Source organism: Phaenicophaeus curvirostris, chromosome 20, assembly GCF_032191515.1.
Source record: "Phaenicophaeus curvirostris isolate KB17595 chromosome 20, BPBGC_Pcur_1.0, whole genome shotgun sequence".
Classification (NCBI taxonomy): domain Eukaryota; kingdom Metazoa; phylum Chordata; class Aves; order Cuculiformes; family Cuculidae; genus Phaenicophaeus; species Phaenicophaeus curvirostris.
Window position 1 is genome coordinate 464,744 of NC_091411.1, and position 27,640 is coordinate 492,383.

Here is a 27,640-nt window from a genome sequence, read left to right on the forward strand (position 1 = left end):
GACGGCCTCATCTCCGCGTCCTTCAGGTGGTGGCGCGATCGCAGCCCTGTGGGCAGAACAGGCTGGGTCGCCCACCAAGAGAGACGGCAGGGCAACCTGGTGGCCAAAACCAGATACGCCGGCGTCCGGGAGCAAGGCAGCTGCAGCTTCACCGTCAGCACCAGGTGGGCCGCCTTCCGAGGGCAGCGGGAGCGCAGTCCCACGGCCACCACCAGCTCCTCTGCCTCCCAACGCCGACGGGAGCGCAGTCCCGTGCCCAGCGCCAGCGCCGCTGCCCCCCGCGGGGGGACTCCGGCCTCAGGACCAGCCCTCTCCAGCAGCGCCACCGCCTTGGATGCACAACGACTCCCGGTCATCTCGGCCGCTGCCTTGTGGGGGTGTCCCGACTGCCCCCGCTCCGTCCTCAATCCCACCCCAGGCCGGCGCCAAGACCAGCACGCGGCGCCATGGGCGGCTGGCGGTGGGGACCGTGCTCGGCCCCAGCCAGGGGCTCCTCGTCTCCCAGGCCCCGTTGCCACCTGAAGAGGAACCAGCAGCTCCCAGGACTCTTCCTCACCCACACAGAAGCCACCGCCCTGCAGATGCTGGAAGGCGACCCTGACAGCTGCAAAAGAAGGGACTGGCCACCAGCAGGGCCACGCGCTGAAGCCCTGGGCACCACAGGACTCTGCTCACTCCTCCAAAACCCCTCCCTCCCTCACAATAAAGACATGAAAATGGCAGGAAGGGTCTCAGCGTTCTTATTCCTGACGCCACACCCACCACTCCCATTTCTTCAAAAGGGCCGTAAGACATTAAATAAAAAGAAATCAATGTATGTTTTCATGGTAGAACTCACTCTTAGAAATGGAACTTGGAAATGGACAGGAAGCTGCAGTCTCGATTGGCCTTGATGGTGAAAATCAGTGGTTCCCCCGTCAGGACAGCGAGCTGGCCGACGAGCTCTCCCGGGTGGCTAATGAAGAGGCAGGTGTCCTCCTCCGAGTCTATCTTCCGCTGGTACACGTGAAGCATCCCCGAGACCACAAAGCAAACATTAACATCCTGGAGAAAATGGAACAAGAGGTCAATACAATCCCCAAAGGTTTTAAAAGCTATGATCACGGTGACAGCTCTATCACAACCCATCTGTTGTCCAGAAGGCTCCCTATAGATTTTGAACAATTAAGTGATAAAATAAGACACAAAAGTGAATTAGTAAAAGTAGGCTATGAATATTTAAAACTAAGCAGCCGCAATATTGAAAAATGTGTTTCTCTTTGTATGGTTATGAGAAATGAAGGCTGCAGCCATAAGATCTCAGGAAATAGCAACAGGATCGGAAATGGAGAGAATGGGGTAATCACAGCAGCATGATAAGGGACAGCACAGTTCCGCAGAGCAGATGACAGCAGCACTGTAACTGGAGCTGCCCCTCATCTGCCTTGCATAACCTTGTCTGTTTACACAGCATTCTTATAAATGAATCTCGTTATATCCTGAATACACTTTGCTATAAACAAATAATACTGCATTTCTGCTAGGAGAGGAGAGAAAGAAAATAACTTTGCTTCAATTGAGTGACATCCCTGAAAGGCCGCAGTGCAGGGCACGACAAAGTCTTCACAGACCTCAGGAAGGATGGAAGTGGGATGCTCCATTCCCATCAAGGTACGTAAGGGGGCACTTTACATGTCTGTGCACATGTAAAGATCCAAGAACGCGAGGAAGAATAATAACTACTAAACATGTTATAAGTACTCAAATCTCTTTAAAATACAGTGCAGGATTTTAGTATTTTTCTACCCAACAAACACTTCTTCCAGAAGAAGAAAAGATTTAGAACACTTCAATTGATCAGATGGGGCTTCTTAAGGAGTTCATATTTGCCAGTTTTGCCTCCAGACCCTTTCAAGTGTCTGTAACAAAGAGACTTACACAGTGGGCATGAAAATGATGGAATCCAAAGTTATTTTCCAAGAAAAATGACACCCCACATGATGTGCTGCCCACATCAGAGAAGAATGGGACAGGACAGTAACACTGCCTTCACCACAGCCTTTTCCCAGTCACACAGCCCAGCTGTGCTGTGCACACGGAGCACAACTTCATGCACACTGGACACCAAAAGCTTCCCCAATTAAATCAGTTCTCGTGCGCGTGCACACATGGATTGCACAGGAGAGCAGGAATTTTCCTCCCAACTGCCTTTTGCCTTCCCAAAAGCCTGCCTTCAGTTTGGAATCAGGGACATGGTTTATGGCAGGTAGGAATGGTTGGACTCGATGATCCAAGAGGTCTTTTCCAACCTAGTCATTCTATGAATCAATCCCAAGCCCTTGTAGCGACAAGGCACTCGTCTGGCTCAGGGCACCAGGGGATTCCTTTCCAGATCCAAACTGCTCAGCATCACCACCCTAAGCACATCACAGCCACCAGACACAGTTTTCTTGCCTCTCACAGGGCTGCCCGGAAAGTCTGGTGTCCCACGTGCACTCAGGATCACACCCTAACATTTCAGGTCATCCTTGCTCCAGCAAAACTTCCACCCAAACCAGCAAATCTTCCAAAGCTCAACATTTTATTATCACAGCCAGAATGGGCAGGGGCAAAAGCACCAGCTCCATTACACAATTCTTGCATTCCACTAAAGGTGACAGCGCAGTCAGAATTAGAGAATCATTAAGGATGGAAAAGACCTCTAAGATCACCAAGCCCAACTGTCAGCCCAACCCAACCACGCCCACTAAACCGTGTCCCAAAGTGCCACAGCCACACACTTTTTGAACCCCTCCAGAGATGGAGGCTCCACCGCTGCCCTGGGCAGCCTCTGCCAGGGCTTCATGCTCCTGCAGTAAAGAATTTTTCCTAAGAGCCAATCTAAAGCTCCCCGGGCACAACTTGAGGCCATTTCCTCTTATCTTGCCCCTTGTTATTTGGGAGAAGAGACTACTAGCACCCACCTCACCCCAAGCCCCTTTCAGGAGCTGCCACGAGCGATGAGGTCTCCCCTCAGCCTCCTCCTCTCCAGGCTAAGCAGCCCCAGGGCCCTCACCTCTGCTGGCTTGCAATTTAGCCTCCACAAGCCAAAGCCAAACACCACTGCATCCAGTGCTTTGCCTCAGAGGCAGAACCACTAAAAGCAAGAGAGCTGCGGGCACAGCGAGAAACAATTCAGCACAAGCAGCTCAGCAGAATCTGCTCGTAGTCAGTAACCTTATTGCAGCACGAGAACAAAGCAAAGCCATAAACATTTCACCGTTGTAACTGTTACGCCAGGTTTTCCGCTTTTCCCTTTCAGATGGAAAAAAAAAAAAAAAAAAAACCAGAGCAAGCGAAATAATCAGTTATTCTTTACACCTACAGCTGAGGAAGAGAACAGATTCTCATCAGGAAATAGTTTTATTGAAGCCAGTCTGCTTCACGGGAACAAATCCAACGCAAACAACCTGACAGGCACCCGTCAAAATATTTCAGTTCAGCAACATCAACTCAACTAATTTCTACGATGATTCTTCCATATTTATACATTTACGGTTGTATAGTATTACCTACACTTAACGACAAAGTTTTAACTAGGAAAGCACCTCACAGTAAGGGAATACGAGCTCCCTGATGAGCTCTACTTAACAACAGCTTTTTTTTGGCTGCATTAGCTCTAACAAAAACTGCTGCAAAGATTTTCTTCACGTCTAAGACTCAGTATCGCAATAGATTGCACACAAAGCTGTGAAGCCCTCATCATTGGAGATCTTTAAGAACAGATTAGACAAAACCCTACCAGAAATGACTTGGCAATAGTTGATTCTGCTTTGAGCATGGGAAGAGACAGAACGACCTCCAAGCAGTCCTTGAAATCCTACTTTGCTGTGCTCTTACCACCCGGATTAAGCAACAAAAGAGTCAACAAACAAGACAACAGAAAAGATTCACCCTGTGTAGTATCTTCTCTCTTGAATGAACAAGGCCAGCAAACCCAAATCCAGCAGCACATCGTTACAGGGTTTGAGCAGAGAACTGCACTGACCCCCTCCACCTTCCTCCAGCCAGTGGCTTTTAGGCAAAGAGGCTGCTAGCACCACAAAATCCCATTTCATAGCAAGTTTCTTTCTGTTACTATGGCAGATAATAAATTGGCAGAGGTTTATGATGCAGAAGTGAAAGTAGAAAGCACTTACAAACGAGAAACAAAAGCAGCAATTGACTGGGACAGAGTTTTGGTGTCAGAATGACTCAATTCCCCTATCACTCCTGCAGAAGATTCGCCCTGCAACATTCTTTAACTCTCATATCCTACTTGCAGATAAAGCCAAAAACACGGAAAAGCTGTAGGAAACTGAAAACCAGTCATGACAGACACTCAAGGAATTCCAGCTCTTTAAAACAAAAGAAAAAAAATGTTAATTCTGAAGTTGGATATGCAACGGTGATTGGAAATAATACTGCCTCTCTCTCCAACAGGAAATGATCCCTCTTCTCTCTCTCTCCTATGAAAAAAAAAATTAACAACTTCATTTTATTCATACTGTCTGGCTGTTCTGAAAAGCGACATCTTAAAATGCTTCCAGCCAGTGAGGAAACAAGAGATCTCAGCTGACTTGAAGAAAACAGCTTAAGGAAATCATTTTCTTTCTTGATCTAAGTAGTATTGAACACAAATACTTTAAATACAAGAAGTTGTTTCTCCCATTGCCTGTAGAAGAAGAAACTTCTACTACACTGCACAGAAACAATTAACACCGACCTCCAGATGAGATTTCTGGCACCGGGCCACATTCCATCAAATTGTGAAAAACTGAGTTGCTACCCGATTGGTTTGACAAGCCGACCAAATTTTATTATTATTTAGATCATGGTAAAAGCACTGTCTTGTCTAGTAGATGCTGCATTTCAAGAACATTGTTCCAATTAACTTCAGCTCTAACCTGTTTACTTGTTAATTACCAAGAAATTTATTCTAGATTTAAAAAAAAAAAAGTGCTGCAATAGGTAGCATCAGTATCCTGGAATTTTGTTCGTGATCCGATGGGTCTAAAAGGAAGATATCAACTGTATATGGGATACAAACTTCCATCACAAGTGGTGTCTGAGGCCAGTCTGACCAAGAACAGAGGGCTGAGCAGAGCCGACGGAAGCACCCAGTTCTATTTCACTCCATCTGTAAGAAGAAGTTCTTCTAAAATAGCCTGCAATGTTTCATCAGGATACAAATGCCTGAGAAACTGAAAACGGCCATAAGCAGAGAGCTAAGTGTGCAGCACACCAACCGCCAGCACTGCACCCCTCAGTCAGCCCAGCAGCAACGCAGAGCACGGATCCCAGTGCGCTGCCAGCAACCCAAACATCACAGCCCCGATTTTCACGTTGCAAGGGGAATAGTTTGCAAATCAGCAGAGAAAATTAAAATCCAAAAGTAAATCTATTGATGTCTACTAAGCATTGTTTGGCGAGGCCTCCTAAAGCAGAGGAGGAGCTGCAGCAGCTGCGCTCAGGCCGCTGGCACTGAAACACGTGCGGAAATAAAACCAGGATGCCTGCAGCTGCATTACTATCATTTCCTCAAATTGCCTGAAGAGCTGCCGGGATAGATCCCCCTCTGTAATGAAACGCAGCTGGAATCACCAGAATGATGAAAAGAAACACTTGCATTCCCTCTTGCACCACCAAGGTGAGAAGTGAGGGCTGAGCTCAATAACACCAACTGTAAGGAGCAAGCATTTAACTTGGAAGGGAAGCACAGTCGCTCGGCTGTGAAATGCACTCACAGCCACGGGCCAAGTACAGAGATTCAACTGTGAACATCGAACGAGGCACTCGGATGCTATGCCAACAGGATGAACACGTTCAGCAACCACCTGACTGCCGTTACAGAACTTGTTCACACAGTGCACGTGAGCACGGAATTACAAGGCAGCAGGAACTGCCATGTTTACTTCTCACACGGATAAATCTGTACGCAGCGCGAAAAGATTCATGCAGTGCATTTCAGCGTGGTCTTTTCAAATGGCAGAATAATTCAGATTTATTCTAGTCCTGCTAATACCTTCCACAGACTAGAGAATAAAACATTCAGCTAGTCTACAGTGTACTAGGGAGACAATTGACTTTTAAGTGCCTGTCAGAAGTAGATAAAAGGCAAAACCATAGCTATTTCCTCCTGCAATAACTTACATCAAGTTTCATCAATGTTGAAAGGTCTTTCTTTGCTGCTTCAACGATAGCATCAACATGTTTGCTATTACAGGAATCTTGCACAGCACTGTAATGGAAAACTGCCAAAGGAGTTTCTCTCACCGGCACCGCCTTCTTCAATAGCAACTGCAGAGAACACATACATAACCAGTCAGTTTAGATGTTATAACTGGCACCTCCCCAGCAGAAACTTGCTGTTTGCCCGTGTTCTCCATCCACCACGACTCATGGCCTGAACAAAAAGCTCGCTTTCCAAAAAGAAACAGCTTGCTAACTTCATTATCCTTGTATTTTTCTGCAAAACTTGACACTCAAGTCAAACAAAGTTACTCATCCCAGCTTGCAAAAGGGAAGAATGAGAGACTTCTCAGAAACTGGGCAGCTGCCAGCTTGATCAAACTAAAACTTGATCAACACCAAACTAAGATGGAGGAAAAGATATAATGTCCATCACGGCTACACTGTTTCTCTTCAGATATTTTCGTAGTTTTACAACTCAAGAGCACTTTTTTTTTCCCGCTCTTAACTTCCAGGTCGACGGCTTGTAAAAAGCAGACAACAACAAAGAACCATTTACACACCATGACTGAAAACCTACAGGCAGCTCACAGGTGGGTACATGTTTAATCTCTCGCTGCAAAGCAGTTCTCACAAATAAAGCACAGCCTGACAAATTTACCTTTCCTAACAATCCTTGTCATGAGTCAGAGGAAGGGAATACCTCAAATCAAGGAGTTGCAGCACTGCTTTGCCATGCCAAGGGAATCTCCATAGAGCTTTGAGATCTGCACTAAAAACCCCACACCAAAAACCACTGAAATGACTATAAAACACCCCAGTACCAAATCCCACAACAGCACCAACTCCCACGGCTCGTACAAGCAGCGTTTCAAAGACAGGGAGAAAACATTTACACTACACACACAATAACAATGCGTAAGGAACTGCAGTGCGAGACCCGTGTTGGAGCCTCCAAAGGAAGGAAGCAGACCCACCTTGCTCACAACAGGACTGCTGGGCATGTCCTCTGCGCCAAAGTGCACCCTGGCTCTCTCAGATGCCATGTCCATGTCTGACATGTGGCATGCTCATATTCTTATTTATTTCGTAGTTCCTTTAGACTTGGAAGAGCTGATGGCAACTGTAAATCACCTCCTCTCAGCTCACAGATACCTCAAAATGCCCAAACCCACTCTGGTCCGGAGTACAATAATTTTTCCAGGACAGACAAAACAGAGTCACTCAGGTCTGGAGATCATCAGGAAGAGGCAAATCCAAACAGATTTTCCTCGCTGCTTTCAGGAAACGGTTCTAACAAACCTTTTCTCCACTAAATCAAACAACCTTTCTTTGTACACGACATACTGCAAGAGCTTTCATAGGGAGATTACGATGATCAGCAACTTCTTTGAATCTCTCCATGGAAAGCATCTCTCCCCACGCCTACAATCATTTCAGATCTTTCCTAGAACTCTTCCAAACTTCCCAAGTACGTCACATGCCAAGAGATATATAAGAAATGCCCTTCTAAGTGGTGCTTAGCTCATGAATTTGAACTCTAACCACTTCTATTCCTCCCTTCCCAATTTTAATACATCAACTACATTAGCTCCTCGGCCGCTCCATCCACCTCCTGAGACAATAACACAAATGTTACTGGGAAACGCTTCCTATTTAATTACCTTCAAGAGGATAGCCACAGCCTGATGACCTACCAAGGAGTTTAAGAAGCATAGAGAGATTGTAGATCCCTTTCACAAATAAACCTACAACCATTTCTTTCAGCTTTCTACACCCAATATATCTTAAAAATACGCTGCATTCAGAGAAGTCTAGATTTTGTCCCTCAGGCCTTTTTCCTTCTGTTACTGCATTGCTCTTACACTTTTTTTGAAATTCAGATTGCTGCTCAGACATAGGATGGGCCCTTAGGAAAAATAATTGTCTCTCCTCACTGTTGAATTTTGTTACCTGATAAACTCTGAAAGGACCGAAACCCTTAATTCTGAATTCCTCCCCCATCCTTCCCTCTCTCTCCACACAAACACTAGAGTTTGCTCAGGATTGCCCTGATCAACGGGTTAATGGAAGCAAAAAGTTGCAATAAGAAAGAAACAACTTGATTCTTGAGCTCAAACAAATGAGAGTTAATCCAGGACTGTGTAGGAAAACAAAAAAACAGAGAAGGAAAAGGTGGGATCTGACCAGTTAGCTGAGACAATATTGCCAAATTTAGAGTCAGAAACAAGTAGGAAACCAACAGTAGTAGAAGAAAGAAAGAAAGAAAAAGCAAGAGCTTAGCGGAAACAGATCTGCCACGGGCTGGAATGGCACAAGTGGGGAGCATCCGTCAGCAACTAGGGCAGAGAGCTGACAGCCAGCACACAGAGCTGGGACAGCAAAGCTATCAACCCAGCCCAGCGCTGAGGAAAGCGGGGGCAGCTTCATCCCGCACAGCCTTCTGCCTGAGATGGGAACATGAAAACCACAGAGTGAGAGCCTTGTAGCAGAGCTGATTAGGGATACCAACAATTGGACTGATGTAGAGCACACAGAAACGTACAACATAACAGTGGCCTAAAAACCACAACCTCGGGCTGATGGCACAGTCCAACAGAAGTTGAAAGAGGAGTTCAGGAAAGGCAACAGAGGCATTTCACACAAATTATGTGTGGGAGATAACAGTCTTAACAACAGGATCGTGGAATAAATCAAGAGCACATCAAATCAATATAGATATCTCGCAATCTTGGACAACGACACTAACGACAGCCACCATAACGGGTTGGGGGATGTGGTTTTTAATTAACAAATACCTATATTCCCCTCTAGACATTAAGTCACAACTCATGTACTACTCCCACGGTCCAGCAAGGATCTTGCCCTGCACAGGGTCACTGCTCTTTGACCTGTTCTGGAAGAGAGCACTGAAAACAAAGCTACACCAAGACCAATCATTCAAAGCACATCCAGCAGCCGGGACTGGGGGCGGAAACATAGCTGGGGTGGTTCTCTGGCAAAAAGGAATAATGAATCTAAGAGAAAGGGCTTGGCAAAGCAGCACCTAACCTAGCAAAGCGCAGGCTCTGGCCAGACTTTCTCCCAGACAAAACCAGCACCAGATGGACACAACTGACCCAAGGGGGATCCCACCATACAAGGACACGCTCAGCGACAGAGCTGGACAGTGCAGGATGGCAGTGGCAGCCCTTGCTCAGGGACTGCCTGACATCGCCTGCTCGGTTGGGAGCAAGTGCTTTCTTTTGCATGACTTGTTTATTGGGCTTTGATTTTCTCTCCTCTCTCTTTCTTGTTTCTTGGATTTTTTACTTATTATTATTGGAGATAAGGTTAAGAACATCCCCCAGCCACACATCATGGTATCACCCAAGCACGCACTGTGACATCAAAGCCCTCACTGCTTGTATTCCAGCACCAGCCTCTCCCAGACGGCTCGAGCCTTCACTCCAGCTGAGCGATTCAGCGAGGCTGGGAGTGCGGAGCGAGCCTTTAGCTCGCTGCTGGGCTTGTGCCCTCGGAACTGGTGGCTGCAGCTCTCAGAGCTGCCCGAGGAGCCACTGCAGGTCCTTCCCCGGCCGTGCTGGCTTCAGGCAGCCGGGGCAGCCAGGAGGAGCGCTGGTCGCAGCAGAGGTGAGCTGTGCGGGGAGCCTTCCCCCTGGAAAGGCAGTAGGTGCATCACTGGTTTTCTTTGGGCATTGTTTTCCTCTCTCTTTCTTGTTTGTTGAGATTTATTTCTTATTAGTCATGAAAATAAGAAAATGAGTATCTCCTCTCCTCTGCAGTACTCTGCTCTGCTCGGGTGAGACCTCACCTGGAGCCCAACCTTCAGTTCTGGAGTCCTCAGCACAGGAAGGACATGGAGGTGTTGGAGCAAATCCAGAAGAGGTCTCAAGGATGATTCAAGGGCTGGAGCTCCTCCAATGGGAGGACAAGATGAGAGAGTTGGCCTTGTTAAGCCTAGAGAAAAGGAAGGTCTGAGGAGACCATAGAGCAGCTTCCAGTACTGAAAGGGGCTCCAGAAAAAGCCAGGGAGGGGCTCTTGATCAGGGAGTGCAGGAAGAGGAGGAGTAGAAAGTTTGTTAGCTGCAGGATTGTAGAGTGAGATGAGCTCTTAGGAAGAACTCGCTTGCTGTGAGGGTGGTGAGGCACTGGCACAGCTTGCCCAAAGAAGTTGTGGCTGCCCTGTTCCTGGAGGTGTTGCAGACTGTGTTGGAAGAGTCTTGGAGGAGCACAATGCCGTGTGCGGTGACCTTGCCCATAGCAGGGGGGTTGGAACTGGGCGATCTTTAATGCTCCTTCCAACACAAACCATTCTATGATTCCAGGAATATCCCCCCAGCCACTCACCGTGGTATCCCCCAAGCACGCACTGTGACATCAAAGCCCTCGCTGCTTGTATTCCAGCACCAGCCTCTCCCAGACGGCTCGAGCCTTCACTCCAGCTGAGCGATTCAGCGAGGCTGGGAGTGCGGAGCAAGCCTTTAGCTCGCTGCTGGGCTTGTGCCCTCGGAACTGGTGGCTGCAGCTCTCGGTGCTGCCCGAGCAGCCACTGCAGGTCCTTCCCCGGCCGTGCTGGCTTCAGGCAGCCGGGGCAGCCAGGAGGAGCGCTGGTCGCAGCAGAGGTGAGCTGTGCGGGGAACCTTCCCCGTAGGAACTGGGTGCATCACTGGTTTTCTTTGGATGTTGTGTTCTTCTCTCGGTCTTGTCGGTTGAGATTTATTTCTTATTATTAATGGAAACAAGAAAATGGGAAGCTCTTAGGAAGCTTTGGCTGAAATGACCATTAAGTTGTGGAGTGCAGGATCCTGAGGTTAATGGGGAGAGCATGCAGCAAAATCACTTCCCTGGACTTGAGGAGAGCTGAGTTCAGACTGTTGAGGCATCTGCTCGGTAGGGCACCATGGGATAAAGCTGCACATAGGAGAAATGAAAATGCCAGGAGGTCTGCAGGAATGAACAAGGACCTCCTGGACCAACTCAGACAAAAAAAAGGAAGCCTGCAGAAGGCTGGAGCAAGAGCTGGGCATGTTTCCTTCAGGATGGAACTAGGCTTCCCTTCCAGCCCTCCCCGCTCCAGCTCATGATCGGGGCCTCTCCTCCTCTTCCAGCAGGACCCCGACTGCGGCAGCATCACAGAGGACGAGGAGTCCATCCCCAGCAGCTCTCCCAGCCCTGCCCAGCGCCTGTGGAGCATGGCCGCAGACGAGGAGGAGCGCTGCCGCATCTGCCTCGACACCTGGGACGACGATGCCTGGACCGTGCCGTGCCGCCACCGCTTCTGCCTGAGGTGCATCCGGCGCTGGGCAGAGAGCAATCCCCAGTGCCCCCTCTGCCAGGGCAGGTTGACCGCCATCCGGCACTCGCTGCGCGGGGAGCGCTTTGAAGAGTTCCCCGTCACAGCACCTGCGGCAGCGTCGGGACAAGACGACGGACGCGATGGAGCCGAAGCAGCGCCGACACCCAGCGAACCCCAAAGCCGGACCTGGGATCCCGACTCCGTGGGCGGCCTCTCCGCCTCCACCTGGGGCCACCTCTTCCGCCAGTACCCGGGGCTCCTTCGCCACCTGCGGCCCTGGCTGCAGCGGGAGCTGGGGCGCATCTTTGGGCAAGAGCCTGCGCAGGACCTGGCGCTGCAAGAGATGGTCCTGAGCGCCCTGCCCGTCCTGGGGCTGCATGAAGAGCGCCTGGCTGAGGAGCTGCACGCCCACCTGCGCAGCCACACCGCGGCCTTCGTGCGAGGGCTCATTGACTTCATGGTGAAAGAGTGCAGGAGGGAAGCCTGCCACCTCCTGCACCACGGTGCACCCCGTTCGGCCAGGGGCTCTGAGCACAGCCCTGACGGCCTCATCTCCGCTTCCTTCAGGTGGTGGCGCGATCGCAGCCCTGTGGGCAGAACAGGCTGGGTCGCCCACCAAGAGAGACGGCAGGGCAACCTGGTGGCCACAACCAGATACGCCGGCGTCCGGGAGCAAGGCAGCTGCAGCTTCACCGTCAGCACCAGGTGGGCCACCTTCCGAGGGCAGCGGGAGCGCAGTCCCACGGCCACCACCAGCTCCTCTGCCTCCCGACGCCGACGGGAGCGCAGTCCCGTGCCCAGCGCCAGCGCCGCTGCCCCCCGCGGGGCGACTCCTGCCCCAGGACCTGCCCTCTCCAGCAGCGCCGCCGCCCTGGACACACAACGACTCCCAGTCATCTCGGCCGCTGCCTTGTGGGGGTGTCCCGACTGCCCCCCTTCCGTCCTCAATCCCACCCCAGGCCGGCGCCAAGACCAGCACGCGGCACCGTGGGCGGCTGGCGGTGGGGACTGTGCTCGGCCCCAGCCAGGGGCTCCTCGTCCCCCGGGCCCCGCTGCCGCCTGAGGAGGAACCAGCAGCTCCCAGGACTCTTCCTCACCCACCCAGAAGCCACCGCCCCGCAGATGCTGGAAAGGCGACCCTGACAGCTGCAAAAGAAGGGACTGGCCACCAGCAGGGCCACGCGCTGAAGCCCTGGGCACCACAGGACTCTGCTCACTCCTCCAAAACCCCTCCCTCCCTCACAATAAAGACACGAAAATGGCAGGAAGGGTCTCAGCGTTCTTATTCCTGACGCCACACCCACCACTCCCATTTCTTCAAAAGGGCCGTAAGACATTAAATAAAAAGAAATCAATGTATGTTTTCATGGTAGAACTCACTCTTAGAAATGGGACTTGGAAATGGACAGGAAGCTGCAGTCTCGATTGGCCTTGATGGTGAAAATCAGTGGTTCCCCCGTCAGGACAGCGAGCTGGCCGACGAGCTCTCCCGGGTGGCTAATGAAGAGGCAGGTGTCCTCCTCCGAGTCTATCTTCCGCTGGTACACGTGAAGCATCCCCGAGACCACAAAGCAAACATTAACATCCTGGAGAAAATGGAACAAGAGGTCAATACAATCCCCAAAGGTTTTAAAAGCTATGATCACGGTGACAGCTCTATCACAACCCATCTGTTGTCCAGAAGGCTCCCTATAGATTTTGAACAATTAAGTGATAAAATAAGACACAAAAGTGAATTAGTAAAAGTAGGCTATGAATATTTAAAACTAAGCAGCCGCAATATTGAAAAATGTGTTTCTCTTTGTATGGTTATGAGAAATGAAGGCTGCAGCCATAAGATCTCAGGAAATAGCAACAGGATCGGAAATGGAGAGAATGGGGTAATCACAGCAGCATGATAAGGGACAGCACAGTTCCGCAGAGCAGATGACAGCAGCACTGTAACTGGAGCTGCCCCTCATCTGCCTTGCATAACCTTGTCTGTTTACACAGCATTCTTATAAATGAATCTCGTTATATCCTGAATACACTTTGCTATAAACAAATAATACTGCATTTCTGCTAGGAGAGGAGAGAAAGAAAATAACTTTGCTTCAATTGAGTGACATCCCTGAAAGGCCGCAGTGCAGGGCACGACAAAGTCTTCACAGACCTCAGGAAGGATGGAAGTGGGATGCTCCATTCCCATCAAGGTACGTAAGGGGGCACGTTACATGTCTGTGCACATGTAAAGATCCAAGTACGCGAGGAAGAATAATAACAACTAAACATGTTATAAGTACTCAAATCTCTTTAAAATACAGTGCAGGATTTTAGCATGTTTCTACCCAACAAACACTTCTTCCAGAAGAAGAAAAGATTTAGAACACTTCAATTGATCAGATGGGGCTTCTTAAGGAGTTCATATTTGCCAGTTTTGCCTCCAGACCCTTTCAAGTGTCTGTAACAAAGAGACTTACACAGTGGGCATGAAAATGATGGAATCCAAAGTTATTTTCCAAGAAAAATGACACCCCACATGATGTGCTGCCCACATCAGAGAAGAATGGGACAGGACAGTAACACTGGCTTCACCACAGCCATTTCCCAGTCACACAGCCCAGCTGTGCTGTGCACACGGAGCACAACTTCATGCACACTGGACACCAAAAGCTTCCCCAATGAAATCAGTTCTCGTGCGCGTGCGCACATGGATTGCACAGGAGAGCAGGAATTTTCCTCCCAACTGCCTTTTGCCTTCCCAAAACCCTGCCTTCAGTTTGGAATCAGGGACATGGTTTATGGCAGGTAGGAATGGTTGGACTCGATGATCCAAGAGGTCTTTTCCAACCTAGTCATTCTATGAATCAATCCCAAGCCCTTGTAGTGACAAGGCACTCGTCTGGCTCAGGGCACCAGGGGATTCCTTTCCAGATCCAAACTGCTCAGCATCACCACCCCGAGCACATCACAGCCACCAGACACAGTTTTCTTGCCTCTCACAGGGCTGCCCGGAAATTCTGGTGTCCCACGTGCACTCAGGATCACACCCTAACATTTCAGGTCATCCTTGCTCCAGCAAAACTTCCACCCAAACCAGCAAATCTTCCAAAGCTCAACATTTTATTATCACAGCCAGAATGGGCAGGGGCAAAAGCACCAGCTCCATTACACAATTCTTGCATTCCACTAAAGGTGACAGCGCAGTCAGAATTAGAGAATCATTAAGGATGGAAAAGACCTCTAAGATCACCAAGCCCAACTGTCAGCCCAACCCAACCACGCCCACTAAACCGTGTCCCAAAGTGCCACAGCCACACACTTTTTGAACCCCTCCAGAGATGGAGGCTCCACCGCTGCCCTGGGCAGCCTCTGCCAGGGCTTCATGCTCCTGCAGTAAAGAATTTTTCCTAAGAGCCAATCTAAAGCTCCCCGGGCACAACTTGAGGCCATTTCCTCTTATCTTGCCCCTTGTTATTTGGGAGAAGAGACTAGCACCCACCTCACCCCAAGCCCCTTTCAGGAGCTGCCACGAGCGATGAGGTCTCCCCTCAGCCTCCTCCTCTCCAGGCTAAGCAGCCCCAGGGCCCTCACCTCTGCTGGCTTGCAATTTAGCCTCCACAAGCCAAAGCCAAACACCACTGCATCCAGTGCTTTGCCTCAGAGGCAGAACCACTAAAAGCAAGAGAGCTGCGGGCACAGCGAGAAACAATTCAGCACAAGCAGCTCAGCAGAATCTGCTCGTAGTCAGTAACCTTATTGCAGCACGAGAACAAAGCAAAGCCATAAACATTTCACCATTGTAACTGTTACGCCAGGTTTTCCGCTTTTCCCTTTCAGATGGAAAAAAAAAAAAAAAAAACAGAGCAAGCAAAATAATCAGTTATTCTTTACACCTACAGCTGAGGAAGAGAACAGATCCTCATCAGGAAATAGTTTTATTGAAGCCAGTCTGCTTCACGGAAACAAATCCAACGCAAACAACCTGACAGGCACCCATCAAAATATTTCAGTTCAGCAACATCAACTCAACTAATTTCTACGATGATTCTTCCATATTTATACATTTACGGTTGTATAGTATTACCTACACTTAACGACAAAGTTTTAACTAGGAAAGTACCTCACAGTAAGGGAATACAAGCTCCCTGATGAGCTCTACTTAACAACAGCTTTTTTTTGGCTGCATTAGCTCTAACAAAAACTGCTGCAAAGATTTTCTTCACGTCTAAGACTCAGTATCGCAATAGATTGCACACAAAGCTGTGAAGCCCTCATCATTGGAGATCTTTAAGAACAGATTAGACAAAACCCTACCAGAAATGACTTGGCAATAGTTGATTCTGCTTTGAGCATGGGAAGAGACAGAACGACCTCCAAGCAGTCCTTGAAATCCTACTTTGCTGTGCTCTTACCACCCGGATTAAGCAACAAAAGAGTCAACAAACAAGACAACAGAAAAGATTCACCCTGTGAATCTTCTCTCTTGAATGAACAAGGCCAGCAAACCCAAATCCAGCAGCACATCGTTACAGGGTTTGAGCAGAGAACTGCACTGACCCCCTCCACCTTCCTCCAGCCAGTGGCTTTTAGGCAAAGAGGCTGCTAGCACCACAAAATCCCATTTCATAGCAAGTTTCTTTCTGTTACTATAGCAGATAATAAATTGGCAGAGGTTTATGATGCAGAAGTGAAAGCAGAAAGCACTTACAAACGATAAACAAAAGCAGCAATTGACTGGGACAGAGTTTTGGTGTCAGAATGACTCAATTCCCCTATCACTCCTGCAGAAGATTCGCCCTGCAACATTGTTTAACTCTCATATCCTACTTGCAGATAAAGCCAAAAACACGGAAAAGCTGTAGGAAATTGAAAACCAGTCATGACAGACACTCAAGGAATTCCAGCTCTTTAAAACAAAAGAAAAAAAATGTTAATTCTGAAGTTGGATATGCAACGGTGATTGGAAATAATACTGCCTCTCTCTCCAACAGGAAATGATCCCTTTTCTCTCTCTCTCTCCTATGAAAAAAAAAATTAACAACTTCATTTTGTTCATACTGTCTGGCTGTTCTGAAAAGCGACATCTTAAAATGCTTCCAGCCAGTGAGGAAACAAGAGATCTCAGCTGACTTGAAGAAAACAGCTTAAGGAAATCATTTTCTTTCTTGATCTAAGTAGTATTGAACACAAATACTTTAAATACAAGAAGTTGTTTCTCCCATTGCCTGTAGAAGAAGAAACTTCTACTACACTGCACAGAAACAATTAACACCGACCTCCAGATGAGATTTCTGGCACCGGGCCACATTCCATCAAATTGTGAAAAACTGAGTTGCTACCCGATTGGTTTGACAAGCCGACCAAATTTTATTATTATTTAGATCATGGTAAAAGCACTGTCTTGTCTGGTAGATGCTGCATTTCAAGAACATTGTTCCAATTAACTTCAGCTCTAACCTGTTTACTTGTTAATTACCAAGAAATTTATTCTAGATTTAAAAAAAAAAAAGTGCTGCAATAGGTAGCATCAGTATCCTGGAATTTTGTTCGTGATCCGATGGGTCTAAAAGGAAGATATCAACTGTATATGGGATACAAACTTCCATCACAAGTGGTGTCTGAGGCCAGTCTGACCAAGAACAGAGGGCTGAGCAGAGCCGATGGAAGCACCCAGTTCTATTTCACTCCATCTGTAAGAAGAAGTTCTTCTAAAATAGCCTGCAATGTTTCATCAGGATACAAATGCCTGAGAAACTGAAAACGGCCATAAGCAGAGAGCTAAGTGTGCAGCACACCAACCGCCAGCACTGCACCCCTCAGTCAGCCCAGCAGCAACGCAGAGCACGGATCCCAGTGCGCTGCCAGCAACCCAAACATCACAGCCCCGATTTTCACGTTGCAAGGGGAATAGTTTGCAAATCAGCAGAGAAAATTAAAATCCAAAAGTAAATCTATTGATGTCTACTAAGCATTGTTTGGCGAGGTCTCCTGAAGCAGAGGAGGAGCTGCAGCAGCTGCGCTCAAGCCCCTGGCACTGAAACACGTGCGGAAATAAAACCAGGATGCCTGCAGCTGCATTACTATCATTTCCTCAAATTGCCTGAAGAGCTGCCGGGATAGATCCCCCTCTGTAATGAAACGCAGCTGGAATCACCAGAATGACGAAAAGAAACACTTGCATTCCCTCTTGCACCACCAAGGTGAGAAGTGAGGGCTGAGCTCAATAACACCAACTGTAAGGAGCAAGCATTTAACTTGGAAGGGAAGCACAGTCGCTCGGCTGTGAAACGCACTCACAGCCACGGGCCAAGTACAGAGATTCAACTGTGAACATCGAACGAGGCACTCGGATGCTATGCCAACAGGATGAACACGTTCAGCAACCACCTGAATGCCGTTACAGAACTTGTTCACACAGTGCACGAGAGCACGGAATTACAAGGCAGCAGGAACTGCATGTTTACTTCTCACACGGATAAATCTGTACGCAGCGCGAAAAGATTCATGCAGTGCATTTCAGCGTGGTCTTTTCAAATGGCAGAATAATTCAGATTTATTCTAGTCCTGCTAATACCTTCCACAGACTAGAGAATAAAACATTCAGCTAGTCTACAGTGTACTAGGGAGACAATTGACTTTTAAGTGCCTGTCAGAAGTAGATAAAAGGCAAAACCATAGCTATTTCCTCCTGCAATAACTTACATCAAGTTTCATCAATGTTGAAAGGTCTTTCTTTGCTGCTTCAACGATAGCATCAACATGTTTGCTATTACAGGAATCTTGCACAGCACTGTAATGGAAAACTGCCAAAGGAGTTTCTCTCACCGGCACCGCCTTCTTCAATAGCAACTGCAGAGAACACATACATAACCAGTCAGTTTAGATGTTATAACTGGCACCTCCCCAGCAGAAACTTGCTGTTTGCCCGTGTTCTCCATCCACCACGACTCATGGCCTGAACAAAAAGCTCGCTTTCCAAAAAGAAACAGCTTGCTAACTTCATTATCCTTGTATTTTTCTGCAAAACTTGACACTCAAGTCAAACAAAGTTACTCATCCCAGCTTGCAAAAGGGAAGAATGAGAGACTTCTCAGAAACTGGGCAGCTGCCAGCTTGATCAAACTAAAACTTGATCAACACCAAACTAAGATGGAGGAAAAGATATAATGTCCATCACGGCTACACTGTTTCTCTTCAGATATTTTCGTAGTTTTACAACTCAAGAGCACTTTTTTTTTCCCGCTCTTAACTTCCAGGTCGACGGCTTGTAAAAAGCAGACAACAACAAAGAACCATTTACACACCATGACTGAAAACCTACAGGCAGCTCACAGGTGGGTACATGTTTAATCTCTTGCTGCAAAGCAGTTCTCACAAATAAAGCACAGCCTGACAAATTTACCTTTCCTAACAATCCTTGTCATGAGTCAGAGGAAGGGAATACCTCAAATCAAGGAGTTGCAGCACTGCTTTGCCATGCCAAGGGAATCTCCATAGAGCTTTGAGATCTGCACTAAAAACCCCACACCAAAAACCACTGAAATGACTATAAAACACCCCAGTACCAAATCCCACAACAGCACCAACTCCCACGGCTCGTACAAGCAGCGTTTCAAAGACAGGGAGAAAACATTTACACTACACACACAATAACAATGCGTAAGGAACTGCAGTGCGAGACCCGTGTTGGAGCCTCCAAAGGAAGGAAGCAGACCCACCTTGCTCACAACAGGACTGCTGGGCATGTCCTCTGCGCCAAAGTGCACCCTGGCTCTCTCAGACGCCATGTCCATGTCTGACATGTGGCATGCTCATATTCTTATTTATTTCGTAGTTCCTTTAGACTTGGAAGAGCTGATGGCAACTGTAAATCACCTCCTCTCAGCTCACAGATACCTCAAAATGCCCAAACCCACTCTGGTCCGGAGTACAATAATTTTTCCAGGACAGACAAAACAGAGTCACTCAGGTCTGGAGATCATCAGGAAGAGGCAAATCCAAACAGATTTTCCTCGCTGCTTTCAGGAAACGGTTCTAACAAACCTTTTCTCCACTAAATCAAACAACCTTTCTTTGTACACGACATACTGCAAGAGCTTTCATAGGGAGATTATGATGATCAGCAACTTCTTTGAATCTCTCCATGGAAAGCATCTCTCCCCACGCCTAAAATCATTTCAGATCTTTCCTAGAACTCTTCCAAACTTCCCAAGTACGTCACATGCCAAGAGATATATAAGAAATGCCCTTCTAAGTGGTGCTTAGCTCATGAATTTGAACTCTAACCACTTCTATTCCTCCCTTCCCAATTTTAATACATCAACTACATTAGCTCCTCGGCCGCTCCATCCACCTCCTGAGACAATAACACAAATGTTACTGGGAAACGCTTCCTATTTAATTACCTTCAAGAGGATAGCCACAGCCTGATGACCTACCAAGGAGTTTAAGAAGCATAGAGAGATTGTAGATCCCTTTCACAAATAAACCTATAACCATTTCTTTCAGCTTTCTACACCCAATATATCTTAAAAATATGCTGCATTCAGAGAAGTCTAGATTTTGTCCCTCAGGCCTTTTTCCTTCTGTTACTGCATTGCTCTTACACTTTTTTTGAAATTCAGATTGCTGCTCAGACATAGGATGGGCCCTTAGGAAAAATAATTGTCTCTCCTCACTGTTGAATTTTGTTACCAGATAAACTCTGAAAGGACCGAAACCCTTAATTCTGAATTCCTCCCCCATCCTTCCCTCTCTCTCCACACAAACACTAGAGTTTGCTCAGGATTGCCCTGATCTTTGGAAAGGTACCTTCTGGAAGCACGAAGGTGCCCTATATTTACACCCTTCTAACATATATTCAGGTGAAAAAATCACTCTCCCATCAACAGCTATCTACAAGTTTACTTTTAAAAATACACTTACTTTATTTCTGAAGGAGCTGGACTCCTATCTCCCTCCAGCCAGGACAGGGAGAGAATCCTACCATCCCAAGGATTCAGAACTACCTCAGAGCACTCTTTTCCATGTTATCTACACACGTGAACAAATCTCTGTCGGCAGGAAATCCCCATCTGCTACTGGAGTCATAACATCACTTAATGATCAGCCTCCAAACCAGAAACCCAACAAGTTGACCCAAAGATCGTCATCAGCAAACCTTTCAAGCCATAAAACAAAACCCCTAAAGCTGTTTATTCTGCTGACTGAATTTCGTAGGCTTCACATTAAAGACCCTAAATTAGTGATAAACAAAAAAAAGGCTGGGATAGTAGAAATAGCAGCATGGAATTCCACATGGGCTGATGTGACAACCCATCAATTATACTGCCCCACCAATCACAGGGTCGGCATAATCACTGAGGCCCATACACCAAGGGCCTTTTAAAACTAAACACAGGCTTCTCAGGTTAACCCTAAATAACCTGATAACCGGCAAGTAGGCACAAAAAGCATCCCCTACAGATCTCTGCATGTTAAAAAATCAGAGAGAGGAAAAGAGGAGGCATTCTAAGAGTGAAAGCGTATGTCTACCAGCTTATTTTCTTCTATTCAAGAAGTAGAATTCTTCGTCTCATTTGTAGATATAAGCTTCCCACACAGCGATTAATTAAACTGTCTTGTTGCTCAAATTGGAGTTTGGAAGGCTACAGCAGAACAAGCTTTAACCAGAGTTGTTGAGTCAAAGGAACGGAAGGCAGTGGGAAACAAGAGCGGAATGCAATCGTGTTTGATGAACACATGCTCACTGGTATCCCACACACTGCTGGTATGGAAGCAGTTGCAAAAACAACAGTAACTGACAGTCCCTGGCAGCATTTCAGCTGCCTCCGGCCTTCCAAGCGCTCCCTTGCTGAACTACCTGCTTTTCTCAAGGCGGTGCCGTATTTACACTGTAGGGCCACGGCTTCAGCTTTGGGGAAGGAAAAGCAGCTTCTCTTAATTTGTGACAAAAGAAACCCATCCAACAAATCAATAAAAGACAACTGCTGCCTAACCTTAAAAAAAAAAAAAGTTGGGAACACTTACTTCCCGGAAGCATAAAATGATGAAGTAGAGGAACCCATTTTTTTTGGTTTGTTCACTGAATTCTTCCGCCCACCAGCCCAGTGACACCACGTGATTTAACTCTTTCTCCATACAAGCGGTCTAGATACTGTAAAAGCAGATCAGACTAACTTGGCAGGATGACATTTCCTCATCTAATCAATTCCTACGTTTCAAGTTAGATAGCAACACAAAAAAACAGAAGAACAAATTGCACCCCAACTCCAGGAGAAATTGAGACAAAAAGGTTTTCCCCAAAGCCATTTTTAGCAGTTTTTGTCAATTCTGATGACTCAAGCAAATCAAAGAGATACTGAGATAACAGCACCTGCAGGACTCTCATAACAGACAGTCCTCTCTTCCCTGAATAATAAACATGACCAATATCCCCATGGAGTCTGAGCACACAGTAGAACAGAATCTGAAGCAAGATCTTGATCTTTTCATTACAGACATCAAGAGACCTTCTCTGCAAGCCAGGCAGCGGCTGCAACCTCAGTGCAGTGAACAGAAATCAGCTCCCTTAACCAACGCTAATGATAATTACCCTATTCGATATGCTCTTCCTGTCAGTAAAAAATAACATTCTCTCTCTGCTAAGCTCTGGGTACCCTGACATAACTCTTATGACACATAAAAGGAGGAAGGAAGGACAAACAGGCACATTTCCTGCTAAGTAAGCAGAGATCCTTCCACATAAAAGCTTCCAGGAGCATACACCTTTAAGGTGCTACAGGGCTGCATGGGTAGATCCCACCAAACTCCATCCACCTGGGGGGACGTCGCTACATTCAGAGGAAGCATTGCTGAATTCACCACTGAATCAGGTCTGCTGGTGCAGAGGGCTGCACAGCACAAACCAGCCTAACACGTGAAAATATAGCCAGGGCTTGCATGGGTGACTTCAGTATTTTCCCTCAATTTGTTTTCCTGGTTCAGAAAGACAATCCGCTTATCACCACGCAAAAATCCTACCTCTCTGCCAACTCCGCCCTTCTGGACAGTAACATGGAAGTTAAGAAAAACCGTACCTGGGACATTGTACATGTACGTAACAAACTGAAGAGTAAGTGAATCAACTTTTTATTGGTAAAAATGAAGCAAGATGCACGAAACCCTGCTACCCTTTCTTCTCCTCTCTACATGCCATCATCTTAACTTGACAGCAGACACACCTCACAACGAGGAGAGCCTCAACACTGAGGGCTCCCTCAGCCTGTCTCCCCCCTCTCTCCTCGTGTCCATACCCTGTAACCCCTCATAATATGAACACACCGACACTGAAAGAAAAAACCTGCAAGGCTTCCAGAGTGTCAAACACAATCACTGCAGAAGAATCGCTGCTAAAGAACCCAGCACAACCAAACAAGATGCATTCCGTAACAGCTTTGGAAAACACAGCTATAACTCTGCTTGCCCTGCTGTCTGCAAGCCTCAATGAAGTAGATTCTAAAATTAAATTAAATTAATTGGAACCACTTTCTTAATTACATCAACTTTAGCTGACCTTTTTATAAAATCCGGGGATGATATTAATAGCTGTGATTTTTGAGTTCCTGAGGGAATTCAAATTTTAAACACCTCTGACCCACACTGCAAAGCTACCAGGCATCCTCAAATTTCCTGATTTTCTTTTAATTAAGTAAAGAAATTAACAAATGACATTTCTGTGCTTTTGTTGTACCCAAAAATAAATGCAATAGTCCTCTTTCACAGACCAAAGCCTGGCTTCAGACAAATGTCATTTGGATTTCTCCCTACATCCAAATGTAAAAGGAACTGCATATACAATCCTTGGGTTGGAAGGGACCTCAAAGCCCATCCAGTCCCACCCTTGCCATGGGCAGGGACACCTCCTATGGGAACCAGTTACTCAAAGCCTCATCCAACCTGGCCTTGAACCCCTCCAGGGATGGGGCAGCCTGGGCCAGGGCCTCTCCACCCTCACAGCAAAACATTTCTGCCTAAGATCTCAGCTCAATCTCCCCTCTTTCAGCTGAAAACTGTTCCCCTCATCCTAACCCTGCACTCCCTGATCCAGAGTCCCTCCCCAGCTTTCCTGGAGCCACTTTCAGGACTGGAAGCTGCTTTAAGTCTTCCCTGCAGCCTCCTCTTCTCCGGGCTGAACAACCCCAACTCTCTCGGCCTGTCCTCATATGAGAGGATCATCTTCATGGCCTCCTCTAGACTCGCTCCAACAGCTCCATGTCCTTTCTGTGTTGAGGACTCCAGAACTGAATACAGGATTCTAGGTGAGGTCTCACAAGAGCAGAGGGGCAGAATCCCCCCCTCGCCCTGCTGGTCCCACTGCTTTGGATGCAGCCGAGGATACACTTGGCTTTCTGGCCTACTGTCTGCTTTTATCTCCATATATCACTGTACTTGCCATCATCTGCATTTCTTAGCACTCTCTGTACCAAACACATACTGATAAACTGAGAAAACTTATTAAATCTGTAAATGCTTGTCCTTTGTCCAGCGATGAGTTGAATGGTGTCCCATAGCAGTTATTCCAAAGGGTAAAGTGAGCCCTGTACTGCACAGTTATAGAGTTTGCGCTTTACCCAGAGAAGTTTATGGGTCATTCTTTGCACAGCGTTCGATTGAGGATAAAACAGTTCCAACAGCATCTTAGAAGCCCAGTGTTAATATAATAGCAGATAATGATGCAGCAGCCTTTTTCTCCAAAGAACAGGACATTCCTACTGATTTTCAGGTTATAATGTTTCCTTTTCAAGCTCCCTGCATCCAAGCATCCTGGTGCTGCAAGGGCCAACCCCCACATCTAACTGGGCTGGAATGCGCTGTCAGGGGGACACAAGGAAATGTTCCCACAACTGTCAGCTCTCTCAAACACAATGTCATCAGCTGCATGAGACAAACACCACGTTTCCATTATAATATTTTACAGCCACACATTCAGGTCACAAGGAACTGTTACGTTATAATCAGTAATGAATTAGGGATTTTCAACAGAGAACTTTTTGTTCTCAGCACACGTAACGATTTACTTCTGTGTCATTCCCAGAGCTGCAGAGCAATCAAGTACTGTAGCTTAGGAATGCCAGAGCTGAATTTAAATCCAGATGACAGCAAACAGCCAAATTCAATGAACTTGATTAAGAAATCTGCTACAGAGGACACCGATGCCTCACATTCTCCTGCCTGGAGCGGCAGCTCCTTTTTGTAGCAATATCGTGGCATGTTCTCCCTATTCCCATTGCTTGACTTTTGCCTTCTGCTGCTCCTACCTGCCATCCTCCACACAACATCACCACTGCTGCAACCCAAAGCTCTTGCAGCAATCAATCATTTCTTTATAACCTCATCTATCATGTCCACTGCCATTTAAATAGTCTTGAGCCTTGCAGGCTCACTTTTATCCAAATGTTTTTCCAGATCCTTTTAATCTTCAGCCTTTCATTGTTTTCCCTTTAGTCACTGGCAACCGGTGAATATTCCTCTCAGTCTCTTCTTTTTCATTCCAGCTATGCCACCCGCTCACAGATTTCAAAATACCATCTCAACATGGAGGATAAACAGGAGCAAAATCCAAAGCTCTCGCCATCAGCATCAAACACTGTCTCTATTTCCCCATTTAACTCTAAACAGTGAGTTTTCCTTCACGAAACACCTTTGACAGCACCAGAAGTACGGGAGCACTCAGAACAGCCTCTAGAAACTCTCACAGAGAAATTGCCAATGCCTAGTTCAGAGATTACTTTAACGTGTGAGGCTGTATCAACACAGTCAGATTAACTACCACAGAGAACTGTTCCAAAATTCCAAGAACAGGCTAGCATCTACCCAGATTCAACAGCTTCCAGTTTCTCCTTCGAGTTGTGAGGCAGCAGCATTTACCTGTCCTCAGATGAGCGAAACACACAACAAGCCTCTCCTGTCAGAGCTAGTACCTTTGTAGTTCGTAGACTTGAATCGAAAAAAAACTGGAACATTAAATGACAAAAGAACCTCCTGTGTGAATTTTCTTTTAGACCCAACAAGAAGAGTTTGCCACTTCTTGCAACAGCCTCAGTTTTCCTGCACATCACTCAACCAAGTGGGGGGCTGGCCTGACGCCGTGCATTACAAAATCAGTCACAGAAACCAAAATCCAGCTCAGACAACTCAAATCCTTTCTTTATGCCAGATCCACGTGTTTAGGAGTACAGTGAAACCTGATTAAGGTTGCGTTGTCTGTGAGAAGTTCTGAGCCTTACTCATTAACATGGAATGCCACTGAGAAGTCTCTTCTAGTTTCATCAACACTACTTTCTCTCTGTTTGCCTTCTCTCTTTTCAAACTACTCCTATGCCTAACGGCAGCAAGGAGCACAAGGGAAAACAGAAATAAATCAACCAGATCACAAAGCTGGGGAAAAGGGGAAAAAAAGAATTGAAAAAATAAATGTGAAGTAGTTACTACAGAAAAAAAAAATTCTGCAAGGTTTTTCATTGTGTGTTCTTTCACACACCGATGGCTCTTCTCTACACACTGTCAAGTCTTATTTTCTGACTTACCAGCAGCAGAACTAATGAAAAAGAAAAATTACAGAACAGAATCATTAGGCCGGAAAAGACCTCAGAGATAATTGACTCCAATCATACCTGTCTACTACTAAATCATGTCCCCAAGCACCTCACCCGCTTTTAAAACCCCTCCAGGGATGGGAGGGGACCTCCCTGGGCAGCCTCTGCCAGTGCTTGAGAACCGTTTCAGTGAAGAAATTTTTCCTAATGTCCAATCTAAACCTCCCCTGACACAGCTTGAGGCCATTTTCTCTTGTCCTATTGCCTCTCACTTGGGAGAAGAGACGAAGACCCACCTCACTACAACCTCCTTTCAGGCAGTTGGAGAGAGCAATGAGGTCTCCCCTCAGCCTCCTCTTCTCCAGGCTAAACACCCCCGGCTCTCTCAGCCGCTCCTCATAAGACTTGTTCTCCAGACCCTTCACCACCTTTGTTCCCCTTCTCTGGACACACTCCAGGACCTCAATGTCTTTCCTATAGCGAGGGGCCCAAAACCGAACTCAGGATTCGAGATGCAGCCTCACCAGGGCAAAGCACAGGAGGAGAAGACAAATAAATAACAGAACAAGAATTTAAAGAAAAAAATAACACAAAATAAATGGCAACCGCCATTTAAAACAAAATCACAAATTATTGTTGCAGAAGAAGGATTTCCTCTCATTTATTAGCAAAAAATACTGGAGAAGAACATGACCATCACATTCCTACACATGGTCCTGCTCTATAGAACAATGTCCTTGAAGAAATTTACTGGTGGACGTACCAAGGGCAAAGATGCTCTAAATCTGCTGTTAATACGGATTTGACAGCAAGAACTGGACTCGTACTGTCCAAATTACTCACTTGCCATTACTTTCTACAGAAGAAAGCACTACCGAGCTTAAACATTGTTTATCACATTTGACAGGTTTGATGGAAATTTTATATATATCTGTACAGCTGCTTGCAGCTGAAGTGGCAAAGAGCACTTTACAGAATCTTAAAGCCGCTCACACCTAAATTAGCAGTTCCTTTTAATGACAGGAGATGGCCAAGCACAAGAGAAATGTGATACACGTCAAATATGAACAACTTCCTGATTGGATTATCTTCACCCTCTCAGCTATCAAAATCCTTCAAGTAAACGCTTGAAGTGTTTGTGTTTCAACAAAGATGAATTCACCACCACCAGTTTAGGTATTCCTGAAAAGAGGCACTGTGACAATTCCAGCAAAAACCCTCATCGTCATTCCACCTGAAACAAAAGCCACAACACTAATTTGTGCAACAAATATGACCAGCTAGCATTGTGCTCATTGTGCCACCTGCCAGAGAGCAGCACAGCCTTCCGATGGTCACCAGCAACACTAACGTATTTGGAAAATATTAAACCCATCAAATGGTTTCACAGCATAATTACAATAATAAATGTCAAGAGTTATTTTCATTAAACTAAAGGAAAGTAAATTCAGTAAATAACACTAAGCGCCGAAGCCTGGATTTCTGGGCCATAACCTGGTCCTCCCGACTGCTCTGTGACCTTGAACAAATCAAACCATACCTCAGTTTTCCAGCCATAGAAGAATAATTCAGATCCTAGTGCTTATCAGAAACA

General features: G+C 46.7%; 2 protein-coding genes across 2 annotated transcripts; both read right to left on the bottom strand.

Annotated features, from left to right (window-relative positions):
- Positions 1–840: 840 nt before the first annotated feature.
- On the bottom strand, positions 841–7,250 carry LOC138729398 (patatin-like phospholipase domain-containing protein 7). Its single transcript, XM_069873611.1, has 3 exons — positions 7,167–7,250; positions 6,151–6,297; positions 841–1,044 (listed from the first exon to the last, which is right to left on the bottom strand). Exons 1-3 carry the CDS (start codon positions 7,248–7,250, stop codon positions 841–843), a joined length of 435 nt encoding a protein of 144 aa, XP_069729712.1.
- A 5,553-nt stretch (positions 7,251–12,803) lies between these two features.
- Positions 12,804–19,235, bottom strand: LOC138729359 (patatin-like phospholipase domain-containing protein 7). Its single transcript, XM_069873504.1, has 3 exons — positions 19,189–19,235; positions 18,173–18,319; positions 12,804–13,074 (listed from the first exon to the last, which is right to left on the bottom strand). Exons 1-3 carry the CDS (start codon positions 19,213–19,215, stop codon positions 12,871–12,873), a joined length of 378 nt encoding a protein of 125 aa, XP_069729605.1. The 5' UTR covers positions 19,216–19,235; the 3' UTR covers positions 12,804–12,870.
- Positions 19,236–27,640: the final 8,405 nt, after the last annotated feature.

Excerpts from the sequence above, each read along its gene's own strand:
- LOC138729359 (XM_069873504.1), bottom strand. The coding sequence starts at position 19,215 with ATGCCCAGCAGTCCTGTTGTGAGCAAG. Across the intron at positions 18,320-19,188 it reads GCAGTCCTGTTGTGAGCAAG|TTGCTATTGAAGAAGGCGGT; the intron begins GTGGGTCTGCTT and ends TGTTCTCTGCAG. Across the intron at positions 13,075-18,172 it reads CAACATTGATGAAACTTGAT|GATGTTAATGTTTGCTTTGT; the intron begins GTAAGTTATTGC and ends CATTTTCTCCAG.
- LOC138729398 (XM_069873611.1), bottom strand. The coding sequence starts at position 7,250 with ATGTCAGACATGGACATGGCATCTGAGAGAGCCAGGGTGCACTTTGGC. Across the intron at positions 6,298-7,166 it reads GCAGTCCTGTTGTGAGCAAG|TTGCTATTGAAGAAGGCGGT; the intron begins GTGGGTCTGCTT and ends TGTTCTCTGCAG. Across the intron at positions 1,045-6,150 it reads CAACATTGATGAAACTTGAT|GATGTTAATGTTTGCTTTGT; the intron begins GTAAGTTATTGC and ends CATTTTCTCCAG.